Raw genomic sequence first — 14,868 nt, 5'->3', positions numbered from 1 at the left:
CACAACAATTTAAATGTGTTTGTGGGCAACATAACATTGCAGATAGAATTTCAAAATATCTATACTTGTATCGATGTTAATTTTGTGGCCACCTCTTAAAAAACGATGCTCTATAAAGTGTGTGCTATCAATAACATATATGCAACCAAATGAAACAAGTATTATTGTATATGGCACACATCCAATTCATTAGGGAAAGGAAACATATTTCTGCAAGAATAAGATGGAGGAGAGAGAGCTCACCAACACGAGATTGTTGGGCAGAAGTAGCTCAAAGACGTTGCCATCGGCAATATCTCGGGGATGTGGTCACCAGAAGATAGCCTGCAGCAACTCTAGGTGGACTGCCAGCAGAAGCAGCCCGGTCAGACAACCAACATCTCTTCCTCCTTGCCTCCCAGACACCATTCCTACGGCACGGCCCGCAGGCCACAGCTGTGACCGAAGAACTCACCCATTGACCTGGATCCCATAACTTGAGGGGTAGTCCTTCAAAATGTAAGAAAGAAATCCTTGGCATTCTTAGTAAACAAAAGAGCATTAATACCCCCAGAAAAATAAACATAAGTAATCCAATGATGGAATGTCTTAAAATACTAGCAGGTCATACTAGAATTTATCGCATAACATGCTAGTCAAGAACCAAGAGTGGTATTTCTGATAAAAAAACAAGCAAATGTCCTGAAACTAATCTTCATTAGAGTACCATCCATGTCAGTGCAGCATCAAATAAACTAATCCATCCATGTCTTAGTAGACTGCCCAAGACCCCTGAATATACACTTTCATTTAATAATAGTCTCCAGATAGCAAATACTCATGTGCTGCAAACATGAATAAGGGTACACATGTATGCCAAGTAATGAGCTATGAAATTTATTAGTAGACCCCCTTAATTCACTCATGCATGGTCATTGCAATCTAGAACATCACAAAATGTTCAGTACTCAGGCAAATTAACAAGATTTAACTGTTTCAGAAACAAAACAATGTTGCAAACACAAATACTAACCAGTGTTATTCACAACCAAATATACTAGGGCCAAATTATTCAAACGGGGAAAAAGTAACCAAGCATTACTACCTCATGCCATTAAATGCAAGTACATAGAAAAAAGCAACCAATCATTACTCACCTTCAAAGTCTAGACTAGAGGGAGAAGAAGGGACGGGGAGCGCAATGCTGCTTTACAAGTCCCCTACGAGGTTGCGCTTGGCAAGGCAGACAACAACCTCCTGTGCTCCAAGGGTTCTACAACTTGCAGTTAAAATACATCAAAATCGGTGCAAGAAAGGAAATTTTGTATCACTGCAAATTCAATCAACAGAAATGAGTTCCAATGATGAAACATGAATAGATAATAGTATAGCTCTAACTATAACATTGAGATGATATCTAGAATCAAGCTACTAATCATAGAGGGGTTTGCTTTTCTTATAAAGCAAAATGCAAAAATAGGGGACCAAACATCAAAGCTCACATAGCACCCACATAGTCACAAAGTCAGCCACAGTATAAAAATACACTTTCATGTAGATACCAGATGTGTGTATAAATTCTAATTGCTCAACTACACAAGGATAACCAACTCACTTTTGCGCAACACATACATAGGAGCATGATCAAGATCAAGGGAAATACCACAAAAATCTAAAATGCAAATAAAGAACATCGACACCATAAGGATTAAGGAATATCTAAACCTACCCAGTAGAATATTTATGTACACATTGGAAGTCATCAGCTCAAGGACCAGAACATAGTAATGCCACAGCACAATGGTCCACATGGGAGACAAAGATCCAAAGGGGTAAACCAGTAGCTCATCAGAGAGGTCGACCACAAGGCCGTGCATCACCGCCACTACGGCTGAGTCATGGTAAGCTCAAGATGTACAATGGGACCCTCTATTGGTCTTCGCCATCATATTGGCTATGATGGGACCCACCTTCGGGTTGACTTGGTGCTTGGGAAAGTTGGCTGGGTTGCTCATCGCTGCAAACAAGTCAAACATAGGGTCAGGTCACTGCAAATAAAGTATACTAGGAGCATAACAATGTAGCCTGTAGCAGCTATCGCTACACACAACCATAAAGCAGCAAAACACATCGATGCAATATAGATCTATCGTTATAAGTGACACCATGTCTCTAGCTAGCTACCTTCTCGAACCAAAGGGCCAGTGGTGGTAGACTTACAAGAGGCGACATGGCCAATGACCACAATGTTGGTGTGAGTCTTCTCCTTGGCCATGTCTGAAATCTTTAGCCGCCAAACTGCAAGAAAAAAGTTAAGGTGTTTAAAAACAACAGATGAACTGAATCAGAAAATGAACACCTAAGACAAGACATTCAATGTATACCACTCATGGTAAGGCAAAAGGCAAGGGAACCACATGGCCGAACCGATACAAAGTGACAACGGAACTCTCTTACAAAAAAGCAAAGCAAATATAAAAAGAAATAACAGGAGTAGCTACACCGCACAAGAAGCAACCCTCAAATACTGACTAGAGGTGACACTAAGCCTCCTTGTGAAACCACCGGACATCAGAGAACCACCTGTGCTCTTTCTCCGGTGCGTGGAGCGCTGATCCTGCCAGCAGAGAGCGAGGCCAGGAGCGGTGGCAACTCAGTCCCGTGTGAAAGATATAAGGTCGGCGAGACCACCCCACACCGGCACCGAAGGGCTTCGAGATAGGATCTAAACTTATCCGCCGATGAAAAAGGCTAACCTTAGGTCCACGACAACGCCCCCAATAGGGTAACAACGCTAAGCGTCACCGCCGCCGAGAATGAATGATCAAGGGTTTTCACCTGGAGCCCTGGCAGGGGGGAGGTCACCACACCGACGGCCTCTAGAGGAACACAAAACTCACAGATGCCATCGCTGTTGGTGTCAAAGCGCTGGACTTTCATCCCACATCACAACCACACCACACCAAGATACCATGGTCAACCCGTCGTCAACAAACGAAGTCTCCAAGAAACGCTCTGGGAACCTTCACTGCCAACACACTGACAACATTCAAGGTCCCCCGCCGTCCGCTCCTCTCCACCCACACAGCCAAAGAGACGAACAACCACCATCGCAACGCTGCTTGCTTGAGAGCCGACCGTGCGCTCCACCTTCCAGGGCCGCCATCCTAGCATCCCGGCTCGAACCACAGGCACCACTACAGCTAGGCCAACGGCATTACCAGGCGGTGTTGGCGAATGCAAGTGCGATGAGCCAGGTGGAGGCAGCACCTCCGCACCATCCACAAGCCGCACCTACCACACGGTGGCCGCCGGCCCTAGGCTCTCCTAGACCCGATCTGGCCCTCCAGGCGCGCGGCAGACAGAGACGAGGGCTTGCACCTCCCAGCCTTTCGCCGGCGCAGTCCACCAATCATTTACATATAAATTTTCTTTGCAACTTACAAGTTCATATACCCCAAGGTGCACAACTAAAGTGTGAGCAGTAAAATTCTTTAATAACAAATAAATAAAAATTAACTTATGGCTCCATACTACCAGTCATGTAAAGATTTTCAGGTGCTGAAATTAGAAGAAACTCTAGATATAGCATTCGGTGTTTGAGAACTATCCAAATCCATCACAAGGAATATGGGGAGTCAGCCAAGGCTTAGAGATAAACCTCACTATTTTTATTGTTCCTTAAAATACTCAAGTCGATTAGTTTTGAGCACTTGGAAAGAAATCAACATCGATCAAAATATATGCTAAGAGACCAAATGTGACTGGTGAAGAGATATCTAATTGCCAATGTGATCCCACAGAGCAGAGAGCAACTGACAACAAATGTAATAATCTTTGTAAGCTTACTAAGCCGTAATGCAAATCAAGAATCAAAGTTATGGTTGCAAGTACAGGAAAAAAGTTATGAATTAACAAATGGACAGAGACCTCAGCGTGCAAGCACAAGCTAGTTCTTTGATCAAGGCCTCCCTTTTGATTATGCCAATCACTTCAAAACACCGACAAACTGTGTGTCAGAGTAGTGCAGATTATACTATACTTTCAAACATCACCATTCAGCAAATGAGAAGGAATTGCTAGATTTTCGAAACAATCTGTAGTAGAGCAGAATATAGGTTTAAGAACATTGTTGTACCAGTGTATGGCGAATATGTCCATGCTTAAATTTACTTTCGATTATTCAAATAATTTACCATTGGACGAGAGTATCTAATATGTGAAAATAAATTTAAAAAATGCATATAAATTCATAAAGACATAAGGTATCATCAGCTACTCATCTGAAACTATTGTATGGAGAGGGGAAAAGACCAGCAGAGACATATGTCATGCACTAGAAGAACTTAGTGTATCCCACTACTTAGTCAGCAAAGTACTGCAGATATTGTCTATGGTGCTGCATAAAAGGAAGTTGTCACGGATCACTCACTTTAGTTAAATTATGATGTCACAGTGCATGAACTTTCTAAGCAAGAGAAAGAAACAGATCGATATGTAGAGACAATGTTGTTCCCTGGGCTGAGCTGCAGTGTTAGCAGGAACACAATGACCTTGCACTTGGTGGCGAGCTTGACACTTCCACTGGTAGACACAGACATCAGTTGCAGCAAGAACAACCATGGCCTAGAATGAAAAAAAGGAAATTACAATATCTTATAAACACATATTCTTTCCTAAAGAGAATTGTTACAGTAAAATGCAAACATTTCCTCCAATGCAGGTTCTAGTAAAGCTCCCTAACATGATACTAGAAACCATAAACAGAATTGGCGCAAGTAATAGAACAAAAGAACATGTTATAACTTGACCGGAAGAAAAAAGATATTTTCAAGATCAATAAGGGGGAAAATGCAGCCATTAGAGTATTACCAGCAAGGTATTGACAATAATTAATCGTTACATCTAGTTGTCTTTCTGTGAACACCTCATCTGCACCTATTTAGGATTTTATTTTGCTTCTTACCCAGGTATACAACACTTCAATTACAGACGAACTAAATAATTGAGATGAGAAAGATATAGTAATTTGAAAGTAGAGCAACATCATTTGTGTTGTTTCGGTACATCTCGTGGCGATGGTTCATGGCGTCCGAGATGACTAGGCAGCTAATCTTTCTCTGAAATTATGAATGGAAATTCAGTGACCCAACCCAAATTGGCAGGCCAACACGGAACAAGAAACGTCAGACTGATATTAAGCACTACGAGTAACGCAGTTCTGTGGGTGCCTGTCTGAGTAAATTTTCTTGATTTTGAGGAGCAACTTTGGAAACAAGGGTTAGAGGAGAGCAGAATCTTTTTATAATGGGAGGGAAGGGGCTGTACCTGAACCTGAAGGAACGATGTGCTGGGAGACTGACGGCCGGCATTAATTAAGCGCCGGACGCCCTCGACGTCTTCCCTGATCAACCACCGACATACGGAGGCGTTCCTCGCCAGGGGAGGAGTTCCTGCGCCATCGTCGATCTGCTGGCCGCTGTCTTGCCGAAAGGAACAAAGCCTCGCGCGCCCTGCCATGCCTGCACCACCTCGCGCCCGCGACCGTCGTCCGTGCAGCTCGTCCACACCAGCCACCAGGACGACGAGTGCAGCTCCCTCCTTCCTCTGTCCTGGTCTCGCTCGCCCCCTGGCTAGGCTCGCTCGCCACAGGGACGAGCGCAACCATGGCGGCCTCCCGGCGCCGATCCACCCAACGCTCGCCCCCCGCGTCTGTGAGGTGCTCCCCGGTCACCATCAGGAGGGGAAACGGAGAAAGGGGCACCGGGTCTGCATCCCTGCCGGGCGGTGGGAGGCGCCCACCTCGAGCCGCTCCTGACGACGATCTCTCCTTGCTGGGCCCGGCGGCGACGCAGGTGACGGCCAGCGCCTGGGGTTTGGGTGGCTGGCGTCGAGGCGATTGGGTGGGTGGGTTGGAGCGGCGACGCGGGGTTGCCGGCGGGGAGGAGCAGCGAGCGGCAGTGGGGTGCAATGTGATCAAGGAGAGATTGGGTGGGTGAGACCGGGAATGGAATGCGCGGGGAATGGGAGGAGATGGACCGCCGGAGATTGGGGTGAGTGAGACTTCACTTGGGTATCGGAGGAGACGACCGCCGGAGATTGGGTGAGTGAGTCTCGGGAATCGGAGGAGACGACCGCCAGAGATTATTGGGTGGGTGGGGTGGTGCTCCGCCCAAAATATAAAAAAACATTTGGAACCCAAAACATTTGATCAATTTTATTGAAAAATGTAGCCATATTTATTACACTAAATTAGTAGTATCGCTTGATCTATTTTAAAACATATTTTTGTAATATACCAATATGATGTTATATATGTTGCATTGTTGCTACTCTTTGGCATAAGTTTGGTCAAATTTCAAAAGTCATATGTTTGGTTAAAACATGACGAGATCATCCTAGAACCTACAGTAAGTTATATGGCATCTCCAGCGGCGCGAGCGACCGTTTTCGTCCGCCGTGACCGGAAATGCGTCTCGCACCACCTCCAGCGGGGCGACGCAAAGTGACCGGGCCGTCCACGGAGACGCAAACCTCACCCAAATATGCGTCTCTGCAGACGCTGCGCGGACGCGGAAAGTGTCCGCTCGCGTCTGGCGGACGTTTTGTCTGGCCCGCCTGGCAGTGACCCAGCGTCGATGCGTCTTCTCCGCTAGTATTGGCGCTGAGGCGTCGCTTCGGCAGTCTGCGGCCACGTAAATGGCGATTGCTCGCTTGGTGCTCGGCCGTCGCCTACCTCTGCGCACGTAGTAATGGCGATGCCACGCGTGGTGCGGCCATCGCCCTGCCTCCGACCTATATAAACAGGGGCGCGAGCGTCTCATCTCCTCCCCACTAAACCCTAGCTGCCGCTGCCGTAGCGCCGCTTCCGCTCAGCCCTAGCAGATCCACCATGAGCAGCGCCGGACGCGGCCAGGCTGCCGCGCCTCCACCTCCACCTTCACCTCCCACTCCACCTCCCCCGACATCGAGCTCCGACGACGAGTTCGACTCCGAACACAGCACCGACCTCCTCCACCCGGTCAGGGACGCCGCGGCCCTGGCTGAAGCGGAGAAGGAAGCAGAGGAGGAGCGGGCGACCCATGCGGCGGTCGACGCCAAGCTGGAACAACGCAGGCTGGCGGCCGCCGCAGCCGCAGAGGACTCCGAGTCCGAGATATCTTGGTCTTCCGATGACCCTGATGCGCCTACGCCGGAGGAGAGGGCGGCTGAGCAGAGGGCTATCGTCGAGTCTTTCGAGACGCTCAAGGACGACGCCATGAACGCGAGGCTGGAGCAGCGCTTGCAAGAGGACGCGGCGGCGCATCGAGCCATAGCAGCCACACGGGAGGCGGAGGAGAAGCAGGCGATGGAGCGACGCAACGACGGGGCCGACCCGTCCGGAAGCAAGTAGTCTAGCCTTCTAGATCTACATTGTATAGTTTTTATGCATTTAAATGTACTACTATTTATATTTTTAAATATGTTGCAAATCTAAAAAATGGGTAGCCCCGGTGGGAGCACACCCAGACGCAAACGGACGCGCGGACAAAATATGTCCGCGGGGCGACGCAAACAGACGCTTGCGACCATTTTTGGGCGTCCGAAATGCGTCGCCCCGTTGGAGATGCCCTCATACGCATCAACTTCACGCATGGCGGCATGGCTCGAGGCCACGTGAGTGGCACTTACAGCTTCAATTTCCGCAACAATATGCATCTTAGGCGGGCCTGACGGCTGCAACAATGCATTTTGGTTACAAACAGGCGACAAACCATGCTAACTCTTTTAGGACTAAAACTCAGGTTTGGAACTTAGTTGGGCTTAGCAACTAGCCAACATCGTGGACAAATTAACCAGCATGTATGGTTCCAACTAGAAAACTAACTCAACTAGCTAGTCTGGTGAGACGGCATAGAAACATCGTGGCCTCCTCCCAGGCTACACGACGTCACCTACTAGGTAACTAGCTTAAAATTCATGTGTGTGTGCAAAACGTTAGCTAGCTCATGTCAGTCGAGCGAGCTAGCTACTTTGGCTCCAGCCATAGGTCCATCGCCCTCAAACACATCTATTCAATCAAGAATAAGAGGTTGACGGATAGCTTTTATATTAGTTACTCTTTATTTTCTGTCCATGCTATCGTATCTAGCTAGCATTGTCATGCATTACACTACTAGCTACTAGCTACGTACTTGTACAACACTGCACATGATGAAGCACGGACGGTAGACTAGCTTGTAGTACAATATTTGAAATAACTTTGACCCCCTTTTATGTTGGTCTTGTTCCTATGCTCTGTACTCCTGCAAACAATGAGGAAAGTCACATAGAAACACCACTTTGTATGGAAAGTGCACATATTTTCATTTCTGGGGCACTAGAACACGGGAACATATGAAAATCACACCAAAAACTGTCGGAAACCCAAGCTCTTTTGCATGGAGTTCTAGGTTAGGCATATAGTAGGGTTGGTGATAATAAGTGCAATCAAATACACCACTTTAAAATGACACCTCTTAACAAATTGAATTATCTTGCAAGAAGTTTCTTGACCCAAAGTAGAAAACTCCTAGCTGGTCAAAGCAAGCAAGTTTTTTTTTTGTAAAACCTTGGCTTTTTTGAGTTGTTCCTATTTCTATTCCCTACTATATCACTATAAATGTTAAATTAACATAAATTCATGATTTATTTTAAAAAAATGACGTATTTCCTTTCGGGGAGTGCTAAACAATGGAACACATGAAATCACGCCAAAAACCATTCAAAGCCTGCTCTTTGGCATCGAGTCCTAACATGGGCATGTAATGTTTTTTAAAGATTTAAATACAATAAAAACTTTTGAAATATCACATCATTTAGAAAACTGGACTACCTCATATGAAGTTTGTGGACTAAGAGTGTAAAACTCTCAATTGTGAGAAACCGAAACATCTCTTCATAACAAATTGCCCATTTTTTAGTTGGTCATGTTCATATTCCCTATTTATATCACGAATAAAGTTGGAAGCCACATAAAGTCACCAATATTTATGAAAAAATGGCGCATATCCATCCTTGAGGCCACCAAGTAGGGGAACACATAAATCACGCCATATATAAAACGTCTGAAATCATAGCTCTTATAGCACTTAAAAACTGTCCCTTCCTCTAGTTTGGCGCGGGTGCGATGCAATCTCTGATGTCCCAAAACTGTCCCTTCCTCTAGTTTCCCTCGTCTCCCTCACCGATAGGAAATCTCACCCGTCTCCTCCACCCTGCACTTCCACACCGCCTCCGCTAGAGACCGTTGCTTGCCGCCGTTCCTCGCTTGCCGCCGTCTCCCGCTCGCCGCCGTTCCTTGCTTACCCTCGCCTCTGTCCCCTGCTTCGATGCTACGCTCGCTGGGGAGAGTTTGGATGCGGCGTACTGGTCTTTCAGCTCGATGAGGGCATCGCGGTCCTCGATCGACGCTGTTCACTGACCCGTCCCATGGCACAGGCCACCAGCTCCCAGTCGTGGTTCTAGCCGTCAACGCCTTCTCTTCCCTCATAACCATGGCCGCGGCCACCATCTTCAGCGTAAGCAACGCCAAGATTCTGCCTCGCTCCCGAGTCTCCAGTGACCTCCTGTAGTGGGCGCCTAAAAAACGCAGGGATGTGCATCAATTTGGCAAGGCACCATGGCCATAGTCGATGTGGCCGGTGCTATAGCTAGCAATCGGGGGGAGATTGGGGAGAGGTGGAGAACTGAGCATTTAATGCCGAGTTAAAGTAGGGGTAGGACAATCCAAAACTTACATACCCGAATCTTCCTTAATTCATGCGCTAGAAAATATACGCCTTAACCCTTGGGTCGGAGGGAGTATTATAGAAAAAGGTTGAGATATGTATCTTCGAAATGGAGGGACCAGATGATTAATTAACCATCTGTTGAGTTTTCAATTTCAAGCAAAAGAGAGGAAAAAAAAAAGAAAGGAGCTAGTTTTCAATTGGAATCAAAGGGGGAAAAAGGAAGGAAGAAAAATGGAACGACGGAGGTCACTCGTCAGCGTCGATTGTGCAATTAATAAAGGAAAACACGATCGAGGAATTGGGAGGGAGGGAGAGAAGCGGGCGGTGGATCCAGGCTGGCAAGCAGCCACAGCAGAGCCAGGCTGGCAACTTTTCGGCTTCCACGCGGGCAAGGGCATGCTGCTGCTTCGATCCAGCGATGCGTTCATCTTTTCGGCTCCCACGTGTCAGCTCGCGTGCCCGCGGCGGATCAACACGTCAACGCGCGCCTCGCTGAGTACGTAGTCCAATGTGGCCCTTTTGTCTCAGCGTGGCCGGTGAACACGTGCCCAAATACCAAACCGACCATCCATATATAGTAGCCGAGCAGCGACACCTCACCTTATTTATATTTGGGCCGTGCTCAGCGTCGGCCGACCGATCCGGGGGCGGGATCGGTTGCCTCGACCGCCGTCCATCCGGCCGCATCGGACGCTCCAGACCCGTCCCATCGAGCAGGTCGCTTTCACCGTTTGTGTATGCATGTTCGGCTGCTGAAGGGTAGCGTGTTGTTTTGGTCACTGTTTTCCTGCTGTAAGCTAGGTTGTTGGTAATAAAGCCTAGATAGGCTGGGTGCTAGGTTGTAGCTGCTCGCACGAGTGCTAGCTGCCGCTAGCTGGCTCTTGTCTATGCGCTAGCTAGTAACTACAAAATCTTTATTTTTATTAATACTTCTACAAAAATAAATGTGGTATCTCACAGAAAAAATAAAAACTATAATTAGATTTTTATTACAACAAAAAATTGCTATATTTTTAATAATAATGTTATAGAAAAAGAGGTTAAACAATAATATTTTTGTTGCAGATTTGTTTTACAAAAAAATTAATATCGACTACAACAAAATTCACAAACTATTACTACAAGAAAACATCTGTTTGCACTAATGAAAAATTGGTTAAACACGGTTTTCTGCATTAGATTGATTTACAACAAAAATCATCAACTAATTTTCCAGAAGTCACAAACTATTACAATAAAAATCCATATGTTTGCAAATAATGCAAAAATGGTCAAGCAACAATTAATTGGCTACATACTGAATTACAACAAAAATCACGATCTATTTTTACAGAAGTCACAAATAATTACAACAAAAATCCATATGTTTGCAACGATGCAAAAGTTGTCAAGCACCAATTTATTTTGCTAAAGTTTTAATTACAACAAAATTCACCAATATTTTTTTACAAAAGTCACAAACGATTACAATAAAAATCCATATGTTTGCAAACAATGCAAACTGGCCAAGCAAAATTTAATTTGATAGATATTAAATTACAACAAAAATCACCAACTATTTTTTACAAAAATCACAAATGATTACAACAAAAAAAGGCTTAGTTGCGGTGTAGCGGCTGATTCGTGCCCGTGCTCGCCATGAACCGCAGCTTGGCCGGTGACAAAGGACATCAAAATACCTCTAAAATAATTGTATGTAACAATATAAAAGTAGACATGTGTGAATCTAGCAAGATAAACATTCATAGGAGTACATTTGGTCCTAGCCTGGTACTGCATGCATAGGACATGCATCGGAATAGATGTATGCATACGCAGCACGTCAGCAACGAGCTAGCAGGTTATTCCCGTGGCCATATGCGCGCAGGTGCTATGTGCAAATACCGAAATACACCGCAGGTTATGCTGGCCGGTGGCGTGCGGATGCTGAGCGCGCAGGTCGCGCTGGGCGTGCGCTGACTCCGGGACGACCGATTTCTACAACCCGATCGGTCGACGGATGTAAAGCATTTTCCTTTATAATTTAGCTGCATTTGGCGTGCGGTACTCATCAACTTGTAAGTCCCCATCCTGTCTACAGGGTAGACTGTCCTTATGTGAGATTATCATTTTGGAGTCAAACGTCGCCCGAGTTCTACACTTCTACAGTAGTAATTCGCATGAACTACATAAACAGAAAGAGAGCCCGCCTGCATTTGCACATGCTTTCTACACAACACAGCCATGGATGCCTCGTCACTCTTTGCTGTCCGGCACTCGCCGCTCTTCCTCCTCCTCCTCGCTCTGTTGGTGCCACTCTTCTCCGTCCTCATCCTCTTCTCCCCCAAGAGGAAGAAGAAGCTTCTTACACCCAGCAGCAATGGCGGCCAGAGGCTTCCTCCGTTCCCTGTATTGCCTATTTAAGCTGACGAAAGGAATGAGAAAATGTGGCATGTGGGCAGAGAAAACATGTAGCATTCGTTGGTGCCAATGGAGTCTCACAGCAAAGCCTTGTGTCTTGTGTGAGTGTGTGTTTTTCCTGGGTTCTTTCTCAGCGTGTGTGTGTTCATGTGAGAGTGCTAAGAGAGAAGAGGAAGCTGCAAGGTGCAGCCCCAACAGTGCAAACAGGTCAGAGCTACAGGAAGCGCTGACTCTGATCATCTTCACTTCCGTTCCATGCGGTGGTGAGAAGGCTTGCTCCTTCTCTTGTCCCCACCAATGCTTATCCAATACGTATACGTTATCCGACCCCCTATTTGGTTGATGCGGGCAAGTGAGCAATGTCTTGTAGTGCGTTACTCGCGGCTCTCAAAGTTCTATGGTGGTAGTGCCTTTCTTGGATACGGACTCTTCATGCAATCTCCACGTATTTTTGTGTATGCGGCATATTTTGTCTTCAAGCTAGGATGCAGAAGTGACATACATTAGATGGTACTGGCCTTATTTAATTATTTTTCACTCTTTTCCTGCTGCTTACACATTAGGATATATACTATATGACGTCTGCTTTGAAATGTAAATCTTTTTAGAAAATTTAGCTTTGTAAAAAATGATTACATTTTGGTGCGGAGATAGCAAGCGTGACCTAAACTTCTGCCCACAATTACACAGGATATGTTCGCCGCTGCCACTGACACGACATACACAGCTTTGGAATGGGCCATGGCGGACCTCATCAACCACCCTCTTGAAATGCACAAGCTCCAGGACGAGATCCGCGCCGCCGTCAACGGCGCCAACCACGTCAATGAGGACCACCTCGAGCAGCTGCGCTACCTCAGGGCCGTGATCAAGGAGAGCCTTCGGCTGCACGCGCCGCTGCCGCTCCTCCTTCCTCGGGAGACGCTGGAGGACACGGAGCTGCTAGGCTACCGTGTTCCGGCGAGGACGCGCGTGGTGATCAACGCGTGGGCCATCGGCCGCGACCCCTTGACATGGGAGCGCGCCGACGAGTTCTTCCCGGAGCGGTTCATGGACGACCCGACAGAGTACGGCGTGGTGCAGGATTTCAGCTTCGTGCCGTTCGGCGCCGGGAGGAGGGGGTGCCCAGGGGCTGGGTTCGCCGCGCCGTCGATGGAGCTCGCTCTGGCGAGCCTGCTGTACCATTTCGACTGGGAGCTGCCGAACGGGACGTCCAAGGTGGACATGCGCGAGCAGTTTGGGATCTCGGTGCGACTCAAGGCGCCGCTGCATCTGGTTGCTAAGCCGTGGTCTCCTTGACCGCCGCGCGTGGCTTGCTAGAAGATCTACTAGACATTCCATGGCTGATGGATGTGATGTACAGTGGTTTACCACCTTATACCGATGTAAGTGCATGTACGTAAGATACAACTTGAGTTGCATTCTCACGTAAAGTTACGTCAACAAAAAAGATTACACTATTACAATGTATAAAATAAATAAGCTTCATGTGACTAGCAGGAGCCGGAGACTCTTTGTGCACGACCTTGATTAAATGGTGCACCCCAGCAGAAGTGTCAGGAGTTGAGACCACCGTGACGTTTGGAGGGGCAGAGCCCAATGGGCCAAACCTGATGCACGGGCATCAGGGTACACAAATAATTTTAGTAGTACTTACCATCAAGAATCGACCTGTACATCAGGGTGGGCCGAGCATCGTGCATTAGGGTGGGCCGCCAGCCGCGCATTGTGCATCAAGGCCACCGGGCCGGAAAATCTTATAGATCGACCCACGGGAGTGTTTTGGGCCGCGGCCCATTAACCTGCTGGGAGGCTGTAGGCCACGGTTTTTTCGGTTTTCGTCAAGGTTTTTTCTGGTTTCCTGGGTTTCGGTTTTTCTTCCTTTTTTCGATTTTTTCGATTTTTCTTTTTTTCTTTTTAACAAATCTTAAAGTGGAGCAAATTTAAAGTTAAGCAAATTTTAAATTCAAATAAATTTTCGAAGTAAGCAAATTTTTAATCTTAGCAAATTTCACATGTGTACAAATTTCGAATCTGGGCAATTTTTAAATCTAAGCAATTTTCGAATCTGGGCAAATTTGAATCTAAGAAAATTTTCGAATCTGGAAAATTTTGAAATAACCGACTAATGGGCCAGGCCCATTAATGGGTTCCTCTTAAACCATCGCTAAAGGGTGATGGTTAGGCACTCCCCACCGGGCCTTGGCTTTCCCACACGCCCGACTAGGCCCCGTTCCATATCTCTGGACTAGGGATGGAAATAGGCACCCATGACCCGCGTACCCGTTTGGTAAAACCTCAATAAGAATATGGGCATGGGATAAAATATTACCCATGTGTTTGTAATAGGAAAAATATCATACCCATCGGGCGGAACGGGTACGGGTATGGGATCGTGGAACCCATACCCATGTACCCATTTACCCATCAAAATTTGACAAATGGCCATCGTAATATTCTAAACTACTTAATTTCTCCCCTAATCATGTCTTCATGTTGCTAGGCTGAACCTCACCCCTTCCGGTCTCACAATTGTTGGTAGGTTAGTGTGGATTAGACCCTATTTTGGATTGCTTCACCTCATGTCATATTTTTTGATCATTCTGATGTGTTGTAAGCGTGGGTATTTTTAACCGCGGGTGTCGAGGGTGCTCCTCGGCAATGCCCTCCGATAGGGGCTTAGGGTTGATGGAATCCTGCAAGCTGACACGAGACATCGGTTCACAGACAAGCGGGG

The 14,868-nt window shown here is 46.8% G+C and overlaps 1 protein-coding gene and 1 long non-coding RNA gene across 2 annotated transcripts in view; one reads left to right on the top strand and one right to left on the bottom strand.

Annotated features, from left to right (window-relative positions):
- Nucleotides 1-13,521, top strand: part of LOC124660694 (cytochrome P450 71A1-like) — a 38,692-nt gene extending 25,171 nt beyond the window's left edge. The window contains exon 2 of the mRNA XM_047198517.1: nt 12,822-13,521. Within this exon, the coding sequence (XP_047054473.1) occupies nt 12,822-13,430 (609 nt within the window). The 3' untranslated portion in view covers nt 13,431-13,521. The remainder of the gene's footprint in view (nt 1-12,821) is intronic.
- Nucleotides 86-5,477, bottom strand: LOC124660697. The gene is made up of 6 exons (XR_006989938.1): nt 5,308-5,477; nt 4,412-4,605; nt 3,910-3,970; nt 2,200-2,277; nt 1,137-1,996; nt 86-489 (listed from the first exon to the last, which is right to left on the bottom strand). It is a non-coding gene; the product is annotated as an uncharacterized LOC124660697 (long non-coding RNA).
- Nucleotides 13,522-14,868: the final 1,347 nt, after the last annotated feature.

This window comes from Lolium rigidum, chromosome 6 (assembly GCF_022539505.1).
Source record: "Lolium rigidum isolate FL_2022 chromosome 6, APGP_CSIRO_Lrig_0.1, whole genome shotgun sequence".
In the NCBI taxonomy this organism is placed as follows: domain Eukaryota; kingdom Viridiplantae; phylum Streptophyta; class Magnoliopsida; order Poales; family Poaceae; genus Lolium; species Lolium rigidum.
Note: the sequence above shows the minus strand (reverse complement) of the source record. Positions and strands in the feature narration are given on the sequence as shown.